This window comes from Macrosteles quadrilineatus, unplaced genomic scaffold (assembly GCF_028750875.1).
Source record: "Macrosteles quadrilineatus isolate MER2022 unplaced genomic scaffold, UCM_ALF_1.0 Scaffold_1__1_contigs__length_201487025, whole genome shotgun sequence".
Lineage (NCBI taxonomy): Eukaryota > Metazoa > Arthropoda > Insecta > Hemiptera > Cicadellidae > Macrosteles > Macrosteles quadrilineatus.
Window position 1 is genome coordinate 84,224,667 of NW_026542594.1, and position 21,726 is coordinate 84,246,392.

General features: G+C 37.1%; 1 protein-coding gene across 1 annotated transcript in view; it reads right to left on the reverse strand.

Annotated features, from left to right (window-relative positions):
- LOC128983699 (dolichyl-diphosphooligosaccharide--protein glycosyltransferase subunit STT3B) overlaps nt 1-21,726 on the reverse strand; it is a 67,791-nt gene that overhangs the window by 7,569 nt on the left and 38,496 nt on the right. Inside the window, exons 4-10 of the mRNA XM_054403099.1 lie at nt 17,814-17,879; nt 16,873-17,071; nt 14,529-14,700; nt 14,215-14,393; nt 9,830-10,020; nt 7,251-7,438; nt 3,596-3,767 (exon numbers count right to left, since the gene is read on the reverse strand). Of these exons, the coding sequence (XP_054259074.1) occupies nt 3,596-3,767; nt 7,251-7,438; nt 9,830-10,020; nt 14,215-14,393; nt 14,529-14,700; nt 16,873-17,071; nt 17,814-17,879 (1,167 nt within the window). The remainder of the gene's footprint in view (nt 1-3,595; nt 3,768-7,250; nt 7,439-9,829; nt 10,021-14,214; nt 14,394-14,528; nt 14,701-16,872; nt 17,072-17,813; nt 17,880-21,726) is intronic.

Sequence of the window (21,726 nt, forward strand, 5' to 3'; positions counted from 1 at the left end):
GGATTTTTATTTCTCATTAAATTTTGAGACGAGATAGAGACGGGATTTCTTTTCTCATACATAACGGGAAATGCACATTCCACATTTTAACCAGATTTTTTAAACGTTTTTAAATATACCTACTAATTTATGACGGACTGGTTAAATACCGTACAAAAATAATAATAATAGACCAAAATATTTAAAATCCTTTATTAAAAAACATTAATAACACACATCAGTATCAAAAAACATCAGTACAAAAAACATACACATCAGTATAAAAAAAATATTAATAAGGTCTAACTTATTAAAAATAACTCATCGGCATAGGAAACATGGAGATATCAGTTAGTATATAGTTGGAGGTTCGTGATATAGTTGGAGGTTCGTGGCCTCTTTTATTTAACTTTGCATTTGCTTCTCCACATAGACTAACCGCCCGTGCGTGGATCGTATACAGCAAAGCAAGGAGTGAGCCGGTACAGTACAAAGGTGATCTGTACTGATAAAATGTTTTCGGCAGTAACAATTTTTTAAGTCTTGTGTTATTTTTAGAATGATTTTGGAGTGACTTATTTTGGCTATGTTTACAGTAGTAAAACATGTCTCACACTGCTTACACTAACAACTGATTCAAAACTTCTCATCATTCGCTATGCCAAAAAATAAAACAATTGAAGCAATATTTCCATGTAAAGAATAATTAATTAAATAAAAACGCCTTCACAAAGGAAACGCAACATCAACACGCTCCTGTATTGCGGGTATTGCATTGACTTTCTGCAGTCTTTTTTTTAATTTAAAACTTTTTTTATTAATTTTTTTTTGTTAATTAAAATATTGTCACTTACAATATGATGAGAGTTGTTTTGAAAAGCAGTTGTACTGAGAAACGTTTGACCATTAAAGGATTTTTTTAAAATTTAAGGTAAGTCGTTTTTTGCATCATAATTAACCCCATTTTCAGAATCGGTGTTGAGTACAATGAAGTGAAGTATCGAGGATCGCAATCGGTCCATCTCTATTAAATACTGAAGAATAATTAGACTACCATACTTTTTGAATGATATTTACCTATCAAACCACGTCTTCTATATAAGGAGAATTTGAGTTAGGCTGGAAATAAATTTTCACTTATATACTTATTTAAATTTAAACTTTGATCCAGCTGCTCAAACCATCCCACACCATAGTATTCGCAACAAACAACACCTTTTCACTCCAAAGAAATGTTTGTAAAAATCAAATATTTGGTGGTTTTTTACTCTTCTTTTATACGATTTATTTTTAAATTGTTGAAAACGATCATAAATGCATAGGCATCTTAAAATACTAACAAAAAGTATTTGCAATTGTTTTTTTTTTACTCAATGTGAAGTTAGTTGTAGATAGACACTAAATCCAGAATGTGCCGTAAGAAAAATTAAAGTTGTTGGCCATATTAAAAAATGGCGGTCATATTTTTAAAATTTTAAATCGTCCCAAAAACGTCTTGATATAAAGGGGAGTGCCCCATATAAATTTAGCTGCCAGACTCATAATAAATTTAGCTATTGGTTTACTTTATGTGAGACACCCTGTTTATTCTTGCTAATTTTGCGTAAGTGGACCGGTTAATGAGTGTTACGAAAATTATCCTAATTAATTGTTAGCTTTGAAATCCATGAACACAGTGAAAATCAGCTGTTCAACAACGTAAATTTACAGGTGCTATTAACAGCACTTCCTGCATCAGTGTTTACTAAGAAACGTATCAAGTGAAGTGCATAGGCTTATCTGTTGTTATTTAACCCTTTTTTACTATTTAATATTTATGCTAGTATTATTAAAAGTTTTGTTCCAACATGAATTTCAAGGAACAAGTGGACATGTAATTAATTCTTGGTGAGTGCCACAAAAACAGAAGAAAAATCTTCCAGCAATGCCTTCTACCGGCTTGAACAAAGGGCTCGTACTACAGGTATGTTAACTAATCGGAAACGGAAAAGGAGTCATCCTGCCACAAACCCTGATTTAGAAGCTGATGTTTTGGACATGGCCCATGTTGAACCCAATGTCAGTATTCGTGAAATAGAGAAAAACTGTCAAATTAGCCGAGCTTAATTTTTTTAGAATATTACAGAAGAATAAATTTCATCTTTACCATGTATCGGTAAACCAAGAAGTTCTTGAAACTGATTAGGATTTTGTAGGTGGATGATTCAACAAATAAATGTAAATCCTTCCTTCTTGTCTAATGTATTATTCTCAGACGAAGTAACTGTTCTTAGCACAGGACATCTCAATCCACATAACGTGCACTATTGGACTACAGTAAACCCTCACAGGATGCAAACTGTTGACCAACAAAGTAGGTGGTCATTGAATGTAAGTTATGGTGTGTAACTCTAATTTTCAAAGGTAAAATTTTAGGGCCTCATTTTTATAATGGGACTCTTGATAGATTTCAATATGCCAACTTCATTGGGAACCGTCTTCCTGTGCTGTTAGAAGAATTTCCTTTGAAGGACCATCAACAAATGTGGTAACAACAAGATGGCACACCACCCCACTACGGAAATATAGCCCGAGATGCTGTAAATAGGGATTTTCCTGGGAGATGGATCGGAAGACAGGGGCCAGTAGCATGGCCTCTGAGGTCACCTGATCTCACACCGCTGGATTTTTTTCCATTAGGGAACTATTGATGGAGTTTACAAAACTCGACCAACAATACCTGAGAAGATGAAGTTGAGGATCCGAGCTGCGTGCAACGCTGCTAGCGAAAACGAAAAGACCTTAACACTTGTACACAGAAAGCACAGAGAACGTCTGGAAATGTGCATCAAACAAGGGGGAAAACTTTTTGAGCATTTATTGTAAAATAGTTTTGTAGTTGCTTAAAGTTTATGGTTTTTAATTTAATAAATATTATTTAAAAAACAATATTTCTTTTTTTACTGGTAGGCTATGATCATTTTCATAACAGTTATTACCTCACTTCCTCACTCCTCACTTTTGACATGTGCTCAACTGACAGTCTGTCAGTTGAGCACATGTCAAAAGTGAGGTTATGTCGCGACATACAAGTAGGGTAGGCCTACCAAAGTTTATGTTTTCATCTTTATGTTGTGTAAAAATGTGTTGTAAAAAGTTGACAAGAACCAGAATGTTCGCATATTTATTATAATGGATTGACCTCTAGAAGAATGTGCTGAAGATGGCTTTATGAAGCCGAAACAGCTGTACACCGAGTACAAAAACTGGATTGCTTCAAGACAGTAAGTCTTACATATTATATATTTTTTTAAAGCAATTCCTGGTCAGCCAACCACAAAGTAAAGTTATTAGCTATATAGTTCATTCACTTATGCAAAAATTATTAGGAATAAAAACATTTGTAAATCTCCTTTCCTATCCAAAAACATCATAAAATACAGGGTGTTCCATAAGGAAAATTAAAGTTATCAGCCATACTGGAAATGGCAGTCAAATTTAAAAAATTCAAAACCATCTCAAAAAACTTCTTCACATGACAATAAAGATTGATTTGATTTGATTTGACTTAGACCTCACTAAATAGAAGTATTTAATTTTCAATTTGGATTCTTTTCTTTATTCCTGTTGCACATACCAGAGCGATGTGGCTGTTATTCCAAGTGTTGTTATCTACCAAAGTAGTTCTGTTAGCCATGCCTGCAATCTGGTAGCCATAGTCCCACCAGCTCATCACCCTTGCGTCACTGGCAGTATTGTGGGACAGCCAGTGGTACGCCTCACGGAAGTCATCCAAGATCTGACGTGACCTGTCATCAAAAACAGCTGGCATGTTGAGTGGAACTAATAGAAAATCAGTTTAAACTAATTATTATATTCATATAAGCTGGTTTTGATAACAAAATTTACTCAATGAGTTTTGATAAGGTTGCAGTTGAAAAGAATGTGTGACTACAAAAGCTTTATTTGTGTTGAAAACACCTTGTTATTATTTATGTAGAATAGAAAGTTTATTAGTAAAGACTTTGTATAGAGACTCACTCAAAACATTAAGCCTCATTTCAGTTATAAGTAGAAGAGATATGTTTCTGACAGCAATCAGTAAAAAATCTTTGTTTAAGTAGTTGTTTAACTTTACAGCTTAAAATTAAAATAACTAAGTCATACTGGTAGAAATCCCCAAATGATCATTCTCGGACCCAGCATAAAATTTTAGCCGGAATTCAGAATTAAGTGAATTCCTTTAAATATTAATCATCATATTATAATGTTCACAGTTGATCAAATGATCATGATAATGGAGGAGGAGGAGGATGATGTCTCAGCAACCGCACAAGATATTCACAATTTGATTGTAACTACAAAAGATCACATTCTTCACAATTTTACCATGACCGTGCTGAGCTCTTATTCTCCCAATATCAAAATGCATCTGTGAAGTTGTTCGATCGAAAACCATTGATGGTAGATTAAAAACATTGACCTGTGTTGCTAAGGGCAATTGGTTGAGTGGCTCTGCTTATGTTGCCAAGTTAGCATTTAACTTTCTTTTCTCTTGATTTAACATAATCTTAAAACTTCCATATTATTTAAGAGTTACTTTTCGGGTACCTAATTAATTGTGTCATATTGTTTGACTTGATTTTATGGATTTTTAATTCTTTTCATTCATTAGCACAGAAAACATACTAGTAGGTATGTTTTCTGTGTTTATTAGCTATAAAAATCGGTTGTTTTAGGATTTTAATATCTTGCAGTAGGTCTATACTACTGTATGACATTATATGAATTTTTTACAGTCCTTACTAATTAAGCCTATACCATAAACAATGTGTGTGTGTTATTTACTGTTTTTGAGTTTTATAGTAAACTAGTTGCCCTGCCCGTGCTTCGCTACGAGGTGAGAATGCAGAAAAGAATAATTCGGTTTTACTTTAAGATACTATAATATACTATGAGAAACAGTTACAACACACTTACCAGGAAACATATAGGCAAAGGTTCAATCCTGCTTAGTGATTATTTAAATTAAGATCTCTTAATGTACTGTATTACAGTACTATCATTTTATATAGTGTATATAATCTATATATATATATTTAAAGCTCAAATACCACTGACTCACTCACTCATCACGAAATCTCAGAAACCATAAGACCTAGGAACCTGAAACTTGGCAGGCATCTTCTTTTTGGGTAGAGTAGACGCTCACTAAGAAAGGATTTTACCCTCCGACCTCTGGGCTCCGCCCCAGTGGCTCTGGAGTTTCCCATGTTAATCTTATGAGTACTCATATTTAAATTAAATTAATGAATCTTAACAGCTGTTTCAATACAGTTCTATGATGTTCAATAGCATTAAAGTTACAAGGATTACCAACAGGGTGCAGCACTATTATTTCTTTTACATTTATGACAACAGCTAATTTGCAACCAAAAGGTGAGTGAGCGTAGCGAACGAACTTCAACCTGGAGGCGAGTTAGCGTAGCGAACTTCAACTAGGACGTCAGGACGTGATTGAGCCATGCAAACGAGATCATCTTGAAATTAAGAAGTTAAACGGGGCAAAGCCCGCGGGTTACAGCAAGTTTAAAATATATGCAAAACAATAATTCATTGATCACATGGCATCAAGAAACAACTTTCCTTGTAAACAAATTAAAATTAAATAGCAGAACAGCATTACTGACAACAGCTGGAGTTTCATAACAATATTTGTTTCCCATGTTAATCTTATGGAGAAATACGAAACTTTAAAGGGCCCCCAGGCCTCAATCTCTAATTATTTCCCTAAAAAGAAAGTTTCCTGCACAACTTCACGTTACGCTCTTTCCAATGACACCAAAAACATGTCAATCGGTTCAGTAGTTTCGGAGGAGTAATTGTCACAAAAATCCTGCTTGCGTATTAAAAAAGTAAAAAGTATAGATTAGTTTACACAATATCTTTTCTTCAATGAGTTCTTCACTTGTCTTGTTGCTTAGCCTATTACTATTTTAGGCTTTATAAAAAATAATGCCTATGTAAAGCTGTAGGCCTACTGATTCCAATAATAGATAATTCTTTATTTATGATGATGTAACAAATAATGCTATTGTAAGTGTGAGGTTATTATACTTATGAGGTTAGGAGGCAGGGAATGAATTATACATATTGCATTGTGGAAACATATTATTTTTATTTTCTTCTTGCTTGCAGTCTTGAAGCCAGTCCACAGTCCCTAAACTTGTGATATGTTAATTGATCTGTTTATGGTCTTTTTCTTTTTATATTAGGTTACATTCAAATTTGTTGTAATTTAGCTAGGCCCCCTACCTATTTGGTTATTTCAACAGTTATTAAAATGAGGCAATTCCCAGGCTGTTAATATGTTATGAAAATGAAGAAATATACATAGATACAATTTTTTTCATGTTTTATTATCAAGTAATATTATTAACATAGATAGCAGTTAAAACAAAAAAAATATCCGGTGGTTAATGATTTTTGGCCCGACCCGATTTTGGCCCGAAACCCGAGGGCCATAACTATCGACCCGACCCGGAACAAAAAAGTCTGACCCGCAGACCCCTAATTTTGATGTGACAATTTTACTTGATGATGACGATGATAGAGTATGATATTTTATAGCGTATGCGGGAGATGATAACAACATTGCCGAATTTCTGACGGAAGCGAATGTCAATTTAGCTGCAATATTTTAGTGAATTGAAAACATCTTTACCGTTCATTAACACATATCTAAATTCGCCAATGTTCATGGCGACATTGATAGCCTATCTGATGTTTGCAAAATCACAGCTAGAATCTTCAACCTTCTAAACGGTATTGCTAAAAACACCAACGACATATCGATTTTGCTAACGCCAGCGATATTGCTAGTTTGGGCGATATTGTTACTTGTTAGTTCCTGCGATGTCGACATTGCAAGCTTTTCTGACATTCACTGGCAAGACTGGCTTCGAGGACTTTGCAGTGACATAGTTAGCTTCGTACAAATGTTGTTAAAAAATTAAATAATATCCAAACTTTAGTCAATTGATTTATGGAACAGTGGGGTTTAGAATATCAGAACTCTACTGTATTCTTGTTACTTCAACAACATTGGAAGAATCTCAGAACTAAGGTTAAAAAACCACAGGAAATGTGGAAGGTACACATATCTACTTTTAAAAATAAAATGCATTCCCAAACTCAAATAAAAACCTAACAGCAAAAAACAAGAGATATTATTATTTTTTATTTTTTTAATACTATGAATAATCCAGAAGTTTTATTCTGTATTCCCTTACCCATCATTGCTGTATGAGGCTAGCACAATGCTGGGGCTGGAGTAGGCATTGCTGGTAACCCAAGTACAGTGAACAGCAAACATCAGTAACATCATCACTACACCTACAATCACAACACCTCGGATGTTGGCTCCTAGGCCATCGACCTCCTTCTGCTGCTCATGCTTCATCTTGCGCAGCTTGCCAGCCTAGGCAGTGATGTCAAGTCAGTTTTATTTTACTCACCAGGGACAGTTTTGTAGACAGGTATGAACAATTAGATATAAACAGCCATCTTATCTTATCTTACTAATATTATAAATCTGAAAGTTTGTGTGTTTGTTAGTGTGTTGCTCAATCACGCATGTACTACCGGACGGATTGGGCTGAAATTTAGCATGATGATAGCTCACATTCCCGATTAACATTTAGGCATATTCTTATCTCGAAAATCCTCTCGGGCTCCACCCCAGTGGCTCTGTAGTTCCCCATGTTAACCTTATGAGTACTTATATTTAAATGGAATTAAAGAATCATAACAGCTGGTTCGACTAAACAATTTGATTCTGTAATGTTCAAAAGCATTAAAAAGTTAATAGGTTTACCAACAGGGTGCAGCACTATTATTTTTTTTAATTTATGACAACAGCTAATTTGCAACCAAAAGGTGAGTGAGCGTAGCGAACGAACTTCAACCTGGAGGCGAGTTAGCGTAGCGAACGAGCTAACCTAAAGGCAAGTGAGCGCAGCAAACGAGCTCCAACCTAAAGGTGAGTAAGCGTAGCAAACGAACTTCAACCAGGACGTGATTGAGCCATGCGAACGAGCTCATCTTGAAAATGAACAAGCATTGACATAAAACTACATTAGGACAGGATGACGTCTGTCGGGCCAGCTAGTTAGATATGAACAGACATTACCACAAACCAAATCAGCATTGGCAACTGGCCAGATTTGAACCCGAGCTTTTGGAATTAAGTCTCGGCGTGTTTGTCTAGGCGTGTAGATTTTCAAACTGATCTTAAATTTTTTAGTCCATTGGGCTCTGCTCCAGTGGCTTTTAAAGTTGCCATGTTATCCTTATGAAGAACATATTTGTTTACAATATGATCAGCTGGATAATTTAATTGCTGGTAATATTTTAGTTGCAATTCAAGGAAATGTGTGCTACAAACAAACATTTACTGACTTGGTTGAAATGAAATATTTACTAGGCTATTTGAATTTGGATTGGCGTAAATATTACAATTGAAAAATGCGAGAAAGCCTGGACAATTTGATACACTAAAAAGAAAACTAAATTAACACTGTGCTGCATTTCTTGAGCAAACATTGAAAGAGCCGAATTGCAAACTATGGTAACTTAGGAAAGTCATAGAACACCACTAAGTAGAAGAAATAGAAATAATGTTTTTTTTTAATTTATAATCGTTATTATGGACAACCTAATGAGCGACTATGAGTGGGAAACATTTGTAGAAAACACTAAAAACAAGATCAGCTTTTGAAAAAGGATAAGATATTACAAGAAATGTTGATTATACCGAACTGTTATGTACAACGTATTTCCATAATCTTTGAGTCGACTCTTTTAAAGTCATCGGAAATTTATAACTGTTATTCGTTTTATAATAACGCTTGTAATACTTCATAATTGGTCGAATTTGAGCAACAAGTACACTAGTACCACTTTATTTGATAAACGTTTATGGCTTTTAAATCACATAAGTAGTGGGAACCACCATTTTTGTTTGGAATAATTTTAAATTTTGTATATGATAATATAAGGAAATCTTACCAAATTTTCCAACAACATTTATATTGATATATACCCTTCTAAATAATAAGGCCAAGGCCTGGGTCTTTTGATTCTTTGGAAGATCTTTAAAATATACCTACTAAGAAACTTAATTGAATTGAGCCTAAGATAAAAGGAACATCCAGTTATTATGTTTAGGCCTAGTTGGAAATAATTTACCAGTAGTTTTGTAAAAGTATCTGATTAAATTGTTGTTACAAACATAATATTTATTACAAAAAATTGTTAACCTAATTTTAAAACCCTCTTTTATCATGGTTTTGGCTTATCTTAGTAGTAACATAGGTAAAGCCATCTTTTCTTGACACAATCCTGTTAGGAGTATAGGTTTTAATTTAATTATGTGTGGTACTGTAATTTTTGTTAGAAAACCATGATTTTTCATAGTAATGTCAATTATTAAAATTAAAAATATTGGTTTAAATACAATTCTGAGAAGAAAACGTAAGAAATAATGGTAGCCGCATGCCATACTAATTTTGTACTGAGAACTGAGGTACAAAATGTTGTACCGTACCGACTTTAAATTTTCTGTACAGCAGACCCCCAGCCTGGTGCTATTGACTAAGGATCTCTTACATATTATATTCTTGTAAGTGTACAAGATAATCCACAGATAAACTTTTCTTGAGTAAGTGTGATCAGTTTAATTAAAAGCATCTCTTCATATTTGCACTGTATACTCATACTAATATGCTTATTAGAGTTTATTCCTACTACTGGAACACATTAAATATTTACAAGGTTATTCTCTGATTTGAGAGAACACTTGTTGCTTTACCTTGTCATACATGTTGGTGCTGTCTGATCCGTCCTCATTATCTTGCATAGGGTTGTCCTCCTCCTTGAGGAACAGCTCCAGAAGACGAGAGAAGGCCACTCCAGACAGGATACATACGACTGGTGTCAGAGTCAGCATCAGTCTGACCATCACTCCGGCAAAGTAGACGGCACTGATGGCGTACAGGACCACTGTCACATGAGTAATCAAATCAATTTTTATTGCCACAAAACGTTTATACATAGCATAGCTACAAAACAGGCGACATTGTCAAATTATAATAAATACATAGTTTGTCATCCTACATTCTATAGTCAAAAATAAAATAAAATACTGACTTTGTTTTAAAAATAAAAATAGTTCACAACAAATAGGGTACTCATTAATATGGTAGTAGTTTTTTTATAATAAAAATGTTTATAAATTCTTTTTAAATCCCAATGTATTGGACTATTGGTTATATTTTTTAAACCTAGTGGTAACTTATTGTACAGCTTTTTCCCCATGTATGTTGGTGTCTTTTCAATGAGACGCAGACGATGGATTGTTAATTGAAAATTATTTTTAAACCTTGTGTTATATCTGTGATCAAAATTACCATTTAACCAATTTTCATAGTTTGATTGTACTATTAAGGTTTTCAATATGTATATATTTGGAACAGTTAAGATATTTAATTCCCTGAACAGTGATTTACAAGATTTCCTAAAATATGAGAATGCCATTATTCTAGGGGGCTGAGGGGGGCGGTAGTTCCTCGGACAGTCAAGGGTGCATAGATATAGAACTGAGGAACTACTTACTGCCCAGGGGCATCAGAAATGGTGCCCAAGACCGTCCGAGAAGGCCAGTACAAAATAAAGTGCAGGTCTGTGTAGTCCTATCGCTGATCTCGGCGGATCTAGGCTAGAGTCCCGAATGACTCTCTGGTGGGGGGCAGCAGCACCAACAGAACTGGGTGTTTCGTACTGGTCTGAGACGAAGCTTGCTTCTCTGAGATCAGGACACTCACCCAGACGTTCAGTTATAGCAAGAGCTATGTCTGAGGACTGCGGGCCCTGGGCTAAGGTGGTATGCGACCCTTGCTGAGAGTCATGCGGCACTGGGGGCCTAATACTCAGTGTCTGTAACGGAGCCTTCTGGGAACCAGGGGGAACCCAGTCGTATGAACCCCTTATCTCTCTAATTGGGTCACTGGGGAGGTGGACCTTTAGATACCCAGAACTCGTGGAAAAAAAATGGAAGTCCAAAAAAATTAACAAAAAAAAATGATTAGACCAATGTTGATGAGCAAGGAGAGTGTGACCGACAGGTCGAAAACACTCCTATTGCTAGTGTGAACGTAGAAGATCTGGCCAAGATGGAGGAGGAAGGCCTACTAAAATCTGATGTTGAAGCCTCAGCTCCCCGAGACTGGAAAGGAACAAAAAAACAAACAACTTTCCAGGGGAGAGCTACGAAGACGGAGGTTAGCTGAGGCTTTAGCCAAAGGTGAAAAGGTGCTATCCGGAAGTGAGAGGAGACTGGCGTGGGCTGCCAAGCACCTGAACCCTGCTCCCGGCAAAGCCAGTTCCCCTGGGAACCAGGATGCAGGGGAAAAGCAGGGCAAGGGCGACACTTCCAAAGCTGACTCTATTGAAGCCTCCAGGAGGACAGGTGGAAAGAGGGGGTGAGAACACCTGACACCCGAGGAGGCCGTGGGTGAGAAAAAGAAATGGAGGAGGAAGGAGGGAGAGGGGTCCGGTGTTTCACAGAGAGCACCGGCACCCACCTATTCGGAGACACTGTCCGTGGAGAAGATGGCCATCGCCAGATCTGAACACTCGGATAGAAAACTGACAGAGGCCGAAGCCAATAAAGTCAAGGGGGAGCTGTCCAGACGGGCCATTCGTGGCAAAGACGTCAGGATAAGCAGCTGCCATCTAAAAGGCGGAGCCTTGGTGGTTGGCTGTACTAACGCAGCCACAAAGGACTGGCTGGTCAAGCAAATTCAGGAGCTGAGTCCCTTTGAGAGAAACTCGCTACAGCCAAAGACCTTGTGAAAGCTGTGAAGGTATCAGCGTTTGTTCCCACCACAACAGGGGCAATGACCAAGAAGGACGTGATGTAGGGCCTCAAGCTGCAGAATGACCTTGACACAGACCACTTGGGCGGTTGTTGGAAGAAAATCAAACCCTAGCGGACAATTCCTGGTCATGATAATTGACAAAAACTCATTGCAGAAACTGAAGTCTCTTGCGATGCGCCCATTCCTGGGCTGCGAGAGGGTAACCTTCAGGTTGCATGGAAGCTAGGATCCTCACAAGTAGAGAAGGGTTGCGGTGCTCCAGATAAATCTCTAGCACAGCAAGGCGGCTACGGCTACGCTTTGCCAGAAAATCTTTGCTGACCGCATAGGCGTGGCTCTGATCCTGGAGCCAAGGACCGCAGGAGGCAGAATCATGGGGTTGGTCACCGCAAAAGGTGAGTTGATATATGATACTGACAGAGAGAGAGGTGAGAGCTTGTTAAGTTTTATAGCTGAATCTAATTTAGTTATACTAAACAAGGGATCCAATCCAAACCAACCTTTAGACAAGGAGATGGGTGGTACTAAATGAAGAGGTTTTGGACATAGCTTTGGCCAGTAATTATGCAGCGACAAAGGTTGTAAAATGGGGGGTATCTGATGACCACTCAGCGTTGAATCACAGTTACATTGAATTCACTATAGGTTCGATCTGTACAAAAGAGACCAATAGGAACGTGAGAAGGACAGACTGGAACCAGTATCAAGAGGTCCTAGGGGACAGACTAAGACAATTAAAAGACACAGAAGGGCATGGGGTGGAGAGTATGGCGAATGTTCTGAATGCGGCCATATTAAGCTCGTACCAAGAAACCTGCCTGGAGACTGTAAAGAACATGCACAGGCATGCTGGTGGAATAGTGGGTTAGAAGCTCTGAGGAGGAATGTCCGCAGTGTGTATAATGTAGCAAAGCGTACGGGAAACTGGAACAACTGACTCAAAGATGCTCACTGTTTGCAATAGGACAATTAGAAGAGCTAAGAAAGAGTCATGGAGAGAATTCTGTCAGAACAAGGAGAGTGTTTCTGAATGTGCAAAGCTTCATAGAGTATTCGCTCGAGGTCAGGCCAATCCTTTAGGAACCACCTTAAGGAACCTTAATGAGGATGGCACATATACGGACGGTCCAGAAGAAGTGCTGGAGAGCCTTTTGAGCGCTCACTTCCCAGGATCCTTGCAACCACAGAGCACAGTCGCGGATGAGATGGAAAGAGAGACTAGGGTGCGGACAGCAAGGGAAGATTGGGCTTGCGCTAGGGCTGTGATTACCTTTAACTTTATAAAATGGGCTCTTAGGGCATTTCAACCATTTAAAGCTCCTGGTACCGATGGCATCTATCCTGTGTTTTTGCAGGAAGGTGGGGACCAGTTGATACTCCCCTTGGTGCGTCTTTTTAGGACCAGCTTAGCTAGTGGAGTTATACCAACAGCATGGAGGACCTCAAGGGTGGTATTTATACCGAAGCCTGGAAGGGACACATATGCTGTGCCTATGGCTTTCAGACCTATCAGCCTTACATAGTTTGTCCTGAAGACCATGGAGAAATTAGTGGATGGACGAATAAAGGATAGGGTCCTTGTAAGCCGTCCTTTGCATCCAAACAAACACGCCTATCGGAAGGGAAAGTCATGCCAAACAGCCCTGCATGCGCTGGTTAGAAAGATTGAAAATGCTATCTCGAATAATAAAATAGCATTTCTTAATATAATAACTGCATTTCTTGATATAGAAGGAGCTTGTGAGAACACTAGTACTCGCTCTATTGTATTAAAGCTGGTGTCAAGAAATGTGGAAAGCACTGTAGTGAGGTGGATAGGCAACATGCTCGAAAGTAGGAGAGCGCAAGCTTCTCTGTGTAGGACGGTGAGAGAGGCCAAGGCCCACAGAGGGTGTCCACAGGGTGGCGTCTTGTCACCAAATCTATGGAACCTGGTGGTCGACGATATCCTGTCCGAGCTCAATGCACAGGCCATGTACGCTCAAGGATATGCTGACGATATTGTTGTCCTAATAAGAGGAAAATTTATGAACACTTGCCTGGAACTCATGCAGAGGGTATTGTCCATAGTGGAGAGGTGGTGTAACCAGGAAGGTCTGAGGGTCAATCCAATGAAGACCTTAATAATGGTACCATTTACAAGGAAGAGAAATGTTGATATCGCTAGAGTACCAACTCTCTTCGGTAATCAGATCCAGGTTAACACTAATAATACTTCAAAATAAGCAGGTTTAAAAAAATATTTTAATTCTGTTCACAAACACTGTGATAAAAAGACCTTTGGTGAAAATATGGGCAGAATGATTCTTAAACTTACCAAACACTCGTTCATCATTGATCTCTTTAATGCAGTACCACAAACCAACAGGGAATGTTGTGACCAAGATGTGAAGGTCAAAAAAGAAGGAGAACCAAGTAGTAGGCTGATGTTCTGACACAGAAGCTATGATGGGGATGTGGATTTTGGCATACCCGGTATCCCACAGGGAGTAGAATCTGAAATGACAAATAAAAACTACATATTACAAATAACAATAGCTTAGGAGTTTTTATCGTAATTTTATATATAGCCTAACTTTTTTTTTTTTTTTTCAGCCCTTTTGACATATTTCATACAGAAAAAACACAAACCTGCCACTCCATGGAGCAATGACTCCAGCGTATGTCAGCACAACTACAGTGGAAAACACGACTCCTGCAGCTCCCAACGTGGCGAATGTGAACAAGTAACGGAACTCCGCTTTGGACAGGAAACTCTGCATGTACTTGAGTGCCGCCACAGCAATTAGAAGCATGAAAACACCTTCAACAAACCAAATAAAACGCTTGAACAAGCTCTAGACACTTACAAGAACAAACCAAAACACACTTCTTTACCTCAGACAAATTTGCTTTACCTCAAAACACTGCGCATCCTCCTCAAATCACACATAATTCACTGTGTTTAGTAGAACCTCCACTATCTGGGGTAATGGAGGGGAGGGAGACCACAAATAACTGAAACCAGGGTTTCTCCATGCCATAAACATATTTTACAAACCTGTTAAAACCTCCTAATACTGTATAAATGGACAGTAATGTGAAAATAAACATTTTTACATCATCAAAATACCAAAATGTTTCTCTATAACAACAAAATACTTGCATCTGGCTAAGGCCGATTAAAAGCTTTGCAGTTCCTAGCGTGCTGACAACAATTTCTTCTTGTTGCTGCGGGTGTGTTTTGACTAAGCAACTCTTTGCTAAGCGTGTCTTTGAAAGTGTGCTACAGTTACGGTATGTTAGCATGGGAGAAGAGTTTGCAAATAATTATTTCAAATTTCCATGTCAATTGTGTTGGCATATGGTTCTCGAAAGCTCCACGCAGACCATTTTTGACTTTAACTGCCAGTTGGAGCTGCTTTGCAGCTTCCTGAAAGGTGTAGCAAAGCACCGCATCTACAATACAAAGGTCCTCTAAAGATTCGGGCCTCTAACGTGGAGGTTAGGCCTACTAATGTAGTACAGTACACTACCGATTAACCAAGGTTGTTGGGACTGAGACTACCTTGGTTACCGAGAATCTTGGATAACAAGGAGGTGTCTTAGATTTTGAGGTTAGGGATTACAGTACCGTTACGACATAGTAAAGTATATGTTTTAATAACAATGCATAGTGAATACAAAATAATCAATAATTGGTATTTAATGGAAAATGCATTTAAATAAGGCAGGGTTATTAAGAAAAACAATAGGCCTAGCTTAAACATGCTTAACACTTCTTAAATTGTCTTGGAAAACTTTAAATACAGTATTATTATGCCAAGCCAGATTTAAAAACACAATAAGGTGTACCTCTACAGTTTTTTAAGTATAAAATTATTTTTGATGGAGTTTGACTTAAACTATACTTGACAGAATCAAGTCAATATTAAAACATTGTTATGACAAAAGGCGATAAAAGGTGGCAATGCCCAAGCATAAATGCTACTGCTTTTGTTAACGTTCTGCAGATGACTCGTCCAGCTAACCAAAAACTGTTAGCGGCCAAAATAGTACAATGAAATGCTAGTAGTGTGTGTGATTTTCATTTTCTATGTTATTGCGGATCATTTTTACGTTAAAATAATAACTATAATCATTATTTAAAGTATTACAGTAATTTTAAGAAATCAAAAATTAGGCCTACGGTACGTAATTACTAATTATTCTTTCTGCCTGAAAATAAAAATATTTAGGCCTAAAACAACCTCGGATAACCCGGAGGCTCGGATAACCGGGGCTCGGATAATCGAGAGCGTAGGCCTACTGTACTCACAGATGAGATCGTTTGATTACGGTGAATTTTCATCCAATGTATTTGGTGTTATTTTTACAGACATCCCATTGACCATTAGACTACATGAAGTGTTTGGAGACAAAGTTAATTGGCCGTCGTGGATAAAGTAAAAACCAAGTACAGAAAAAGATTTTGGAAAATATTTATAAATCAAAGTTTGGGTTCAAATTAAATTATGAATTTAAATTTATCTTTTTCAAGAAACTACTGAAATGTGAGTAGGGTGTATATTTTTCCAGTGTAGCGGTAGATGAAGGCTTTAATGACACCTAATTTATGAAAACTGATAAATAAGTAAGGAGGTTATGGTGTATTGAAAAAAAAAACACTTTAGAAATTATAATAGACATATAGATTTCAATTAATGTACAACCTACCACCTTCACCACCCTACTTTCAATGCTGGGGCAGGCCCAAGACACTATCCCTTTTCTTTTTAGGCTCTTAGTGAAAAATATGGTTCCTTTAAATCCTTTGGTTTGATCAAATTTAGACACAACTTTTAAAATCACATCCATTTAAATTAATTTTAGGAAGTAGACTGGCCCAAAAATAGAATACTAATGTTTTGATACAAACAAAGACTACTGTTAGGAGCCTGGAAAGAACAATTTTATAGCTTGTATTATAGTTATGACACAACTATATAATTTTAACCTGAAGCTGCCATGTGTTCACTGGTACGTATAGGTTGGAAGCCAACAAACGGAATCTGCATGGAGAACAACAGTCCCAGGATGTAGAAGGTGGTGTAACTAGTGAACAGACGGTTGGAGAACCTTCCCATGATGAGCAGCACAAACACATGTAGTGGAATCAGGTTGATGATGAACACGTAGCCCCCCCATGCTGACACCTGTAATCAACAACCACTTGACTACAGTAGACGCAAGAAGCATTCACAGCGAGACTGGCCAGGGCATGTTTATCATTAACACTATAAATGTACCTTGGCTTAAAATACCTACTTTGTATGGTCTCCATTTCAATGAAAAGTATTAAAGTATAATAAGCATTAAGTAGTACAACTATTTGCCACAGGATTTTACCTTCGAGAGATTTAAAGGGTTGTGCGTAAGTGCTTGTGCCCTAGCTTGAAATATTCATATAATACTTAAGCCCCCCCCCCCCCTCCAAGGTAAGGAATCATGTTTTATTAATAGAAAGAATAAAGATATCAATCAATTATATCGGTTATTTAAGATAGGGACACCCCTTAGTTAGCTGTATGGGCTAGTAATTAAAAGCTGTGTCAGTGTCTAAGGAATAAGTCGGCCTTAGTCACTAACAAGACTACAAGATCACGCCACTCATCCTACACTCATCTCCATTCATACTTGGCTTAAAATACCTACTTTGTATGGTAGCCATTTCATTGAAGAGTATTAAAGTATTAAAAGTATTAAAGTATCATAATCCTACAAAGCTAATAAACGGCAAAAAAAATTCTGTACTAAAAACAAATAAACTCAACCATACAAAATTTTAAGGTTAGGTAATTTACAAATTATATTTAATTAACAACTAACTAATTGTGATTTAGTTTAGAAACGACTCCTTACAACAGCCATCAATAATTAAAATAACAAGCTACTAACCATATAAAAGTATGACAGGGCAGCCAAACAAGCCCAGAAAATGGATCCTGTTTTCACCGACTTCACCTGAAACAATATATTTAATTTGATATTTGGGAGATTAACTTTAAATGTCAATGGATGTAAATTACTTATAATCAAAACAAAAAATCTACTTATATAATAATTCAGTTTTAAAAATCTTTGTAACCTACCACTAAATGCCTACCGAGGCCAGTCCGGATAACGGGTTTTCCGGTTAAGCCGACGTCCCCAAAAACTCGTTAAAAAACAGAACATTTAAATGCATACTGTTTACAGTATTTTCGACTTAGATTTAGGAGAGCATTGTATTTAGACACGTGATCTCTGGTCTCAAATGTTTCCCACAAGAACAGTTGTTTCAGTACCGTGCACTTCCTGCCGATCTAGTCCAGTTGAACCGATGTGTTGATAAAAATTGTCCGGTTAAAGAGATGTCATTTCCGCCGAGTGTGGTCCGGCTAAACCGATGTCCGGTTAAAAGTTGTCCAGATAAGAGGGGATCTAATGTAATAATGAAAGTTGGTTTTTGTTATGATTTATGGTGAAAAATAACAATTTTTCAAAAGAAGTACGTTGAAAACGAGGATTTACACATTTAATAATTTGGAGGCAGCTTTTGCCTGTCTTAGTGAGTATTTTATTTTTTTGGGAACCTTCTTATAGACCAGGCAAACGTGAGAAATCTTCATTGAATCTGGAAATAATCCTTCCCTTAATAATGCATTTGTACTCATCGCAAGGGGTACATCCAAACCATTTGAGTAATTTGTTTGACATTCCATACACATCATTACTATTAGAATTTTTAATTTTCTTTACTGCATTAACTATCATTTTAGGTGTTGTTTCATTCCAACTAAATACAGTGTTATTTTTATTCAATTTTTCATCTACAAAGTCCAAATAAGAACTACACGTCCTTCGGATGTCTAGTTTTTTTATATATTTTTTTTCAATAATAGAGTTATTGATGTAATTATTTATAATGTCTGGATCAATTTTTGGTGCCACTACATCACTAGATCTAGATACTGTTTTTCTTAATTAAATCTCAAGCTGCTTTACATTTATTGCTGCTATTTTCTATATGAAATGCATTACTGTGAAGTGTTGCTTCTTTCACTGATACTTTATATTTATACTAGCTAATGGCCCGTCCTAAGTACGGGGATCAAGTAGTCGATTAAAACTGAATATAATTCAGAACAGCTAGTTTACACGCATAAAGAAAAAATCTGCCTGTTTTAATAGGGAAAATCATCTTGTAAACAAATATCACGTGACTATCTATTTCTTTCGAATCCGATTATATGATATGCATTTTAAATCTCATTATTTTACATTAAAACAGTGATTTTAAAAGCCTTGAAGTAGGTTTGGGGGTGATTCCCACACACTGGTATAAGATACAGTAGCTACATATCACCTTCCATTGCGTACTATCACTTAAAAGAGTACCTTAGTTTACCTCAGTGGCCACTGAAACCTTAAGCGGATTTTGGCCTCCCACTCTTTTCTATCCCTTGCCTCTTCTAGTGTTGATCCTAGTCTGGAGAAGTCTTTCATTGCTTGGTCCTCCAAGTGGACGTCTTAGTTGTCCTTGGAATACATTTTTAAATTTGATGTATCTTCTCTCCTCAACGCATAGCCTGTCCTTCCGAGCCTTTTACTTCTGGGAAGCAAAGCAGAAAGCACCCCTATATCTGGGTGTTTAAGCATTTCTCTTAGCTCTCTGTTCTTTCGTATCTCAACTGCAGTTATCTTGAAATGGCCCGTATATTTTCTCTGTACTCCATTCTCAAACCCAGCAATAAGGGCTTTCGTTTCTTTGGTCTGGGCCCAAGTTTCTGAACCATACATACTACTGGGATAATATAGTATGGTATGAATCAAATTTGGTATATACTGACACCCTACAGCTTATTAGACAGTTTTCTAGAGACCTACCACACCAATTGACATTTCCTTTACTAACAAAAGATTTGGTACGCCAACATAGTTCTGACATTATTAAATAAATCGTCCTTACCTATCCTTTATAACAAAATCACTGCTGCTAAATATAAGTAAACTGTAATGTATGTTTATATTAATTGTACAAGAAGCAGCAATTGATTTTATAATGTTGGTTGCATTCCAGATGTTAAAGACTTTTGTTTTGTTCTGATTGATAAGTTTGAAAATAACAATAATAATTGAGTTGTGATTGAAATGGAGAATAAATTGAATACACTAGATTTTATCTTGTTCTTTTAAAATATTACAATGGCACAGTCAAATTAAACGGACCTCGTTCCGAGTGATAGTAAGTCTAAAAAGTAGTTTTTTTTTTAAATATACCAGATCCTGAAGAAGATAAATCTAAACTTCCAGAAAAAGGGAGGTAAACTTAAAGACTAAGATGGCAGGAATAGGTAAAGTTGGTGAATTTAACCCACAAGATGAGTCCATTGAATCATATGCTATGAGGCTTAAGCATTATTTCAAAGCTAATGAGATTGATGACGGTTGTCGTGGCCTTGTTTATGCACGCGTATTAGTTGATTTTAATAATTGAAAAGGTTGCTTCATTTTGGAAGATTTATTGGTACAAAAATGTCTAATGTTGTTGATAACTTATTTTCACTTTAATTATTAATAATGACATATGATTTATATATTACTTATTGCCAACATAGAACATTGATTGAATAATTATGAAACATGTAGTTGATATACTATAATTCTCCCACGCTTATTAGAAAGGATAATTTTGTTTTGAAACTGGCAATATTGAAGAAAAAAAAACAACAAAATTAAGACCTGACAAAGTCTTTCAAATATTCAGGCTGGCGATGTGTTCTGTTGGATCTGCGCAGCACTGGACTTTCGTTTCCTGTCTCATGTTGAGGTTGTTCATTGATTTGTGGCGGTGGTTGTTCAGTAGGGATGGTGATGAGGTCTTCAAATGGATGATGTGGTCCTGGTTCTTCCGAAGTAGCTTCTTGTACTGTGGGAGCAAATTTAACAGTCTTTGATGGTATTTCAGTAAGTCGTAGTTGGTCGATGTGTCTTTTAAATATATATATCCACTGTCTAGTCTAATCAGGTAGTGTAAGAGTCCGTACTTCTTAATGATGGTTCCTGGTTTCCACAGATTTTTGTTGTTCGGGTAGTACCGTGCTTGGACTCTGTCTCCTACTTTGTACTGTCTTGCTTTGGTGTGTCGAATTGAGGATTTTTGATGTTTTGGTGGTTTTAACGCATCAAGTTTGATTCTAATTTGTCTGTTGAGAAAAAGTTCTGAAGGTGTCTTCCCGCTGGCCAAGGGTGTAGCTCGATATATGAAGAGTATTTCCCGAATCTTTTGTTTCATTGTGAAACGTTCTTCAATCATGGTAAAAGTCGATTTTTGAGGGTCTGAATGTTTCTTTCAGCCAACCCGTTGGTCGCTGGATGTCCCGGTGCTATGAATTTCTGAAAAATTCCTCCTTCTTTGCAGAACTGGTGAAATGTGTCGCTAGCAAAAATCGCAGCGTTGTCCGATACCATTACGTCTGGGAAGCCGTAGCGTGAGAATACATTCTGAAGCATCTCTGGTTGATAATGAAGTTGGAGCAGATGAACATACTTCTACTTCAGCCCATTTAGATTTGGCATCCACAATGACTGGTCTATGACAATGAGTGGTGGTTCTGGAAGGGACCAGCATAGTCAATGTGTACTCTCTGCCAGTTACCTTCAGGTTCCTCCCAAGGGTGTAAGGGAGCTTTGGGTGGACTATGTCTGGTAGAAACACATGCTGGACATGCTCGTACAACTCTTTCGATGTCTTTGTTGATGGATCTCCAATACACATAACGGCGGGCAAGTTGTTTCATCTTTGTCGATCCGATGTGTGTGTAGTGAA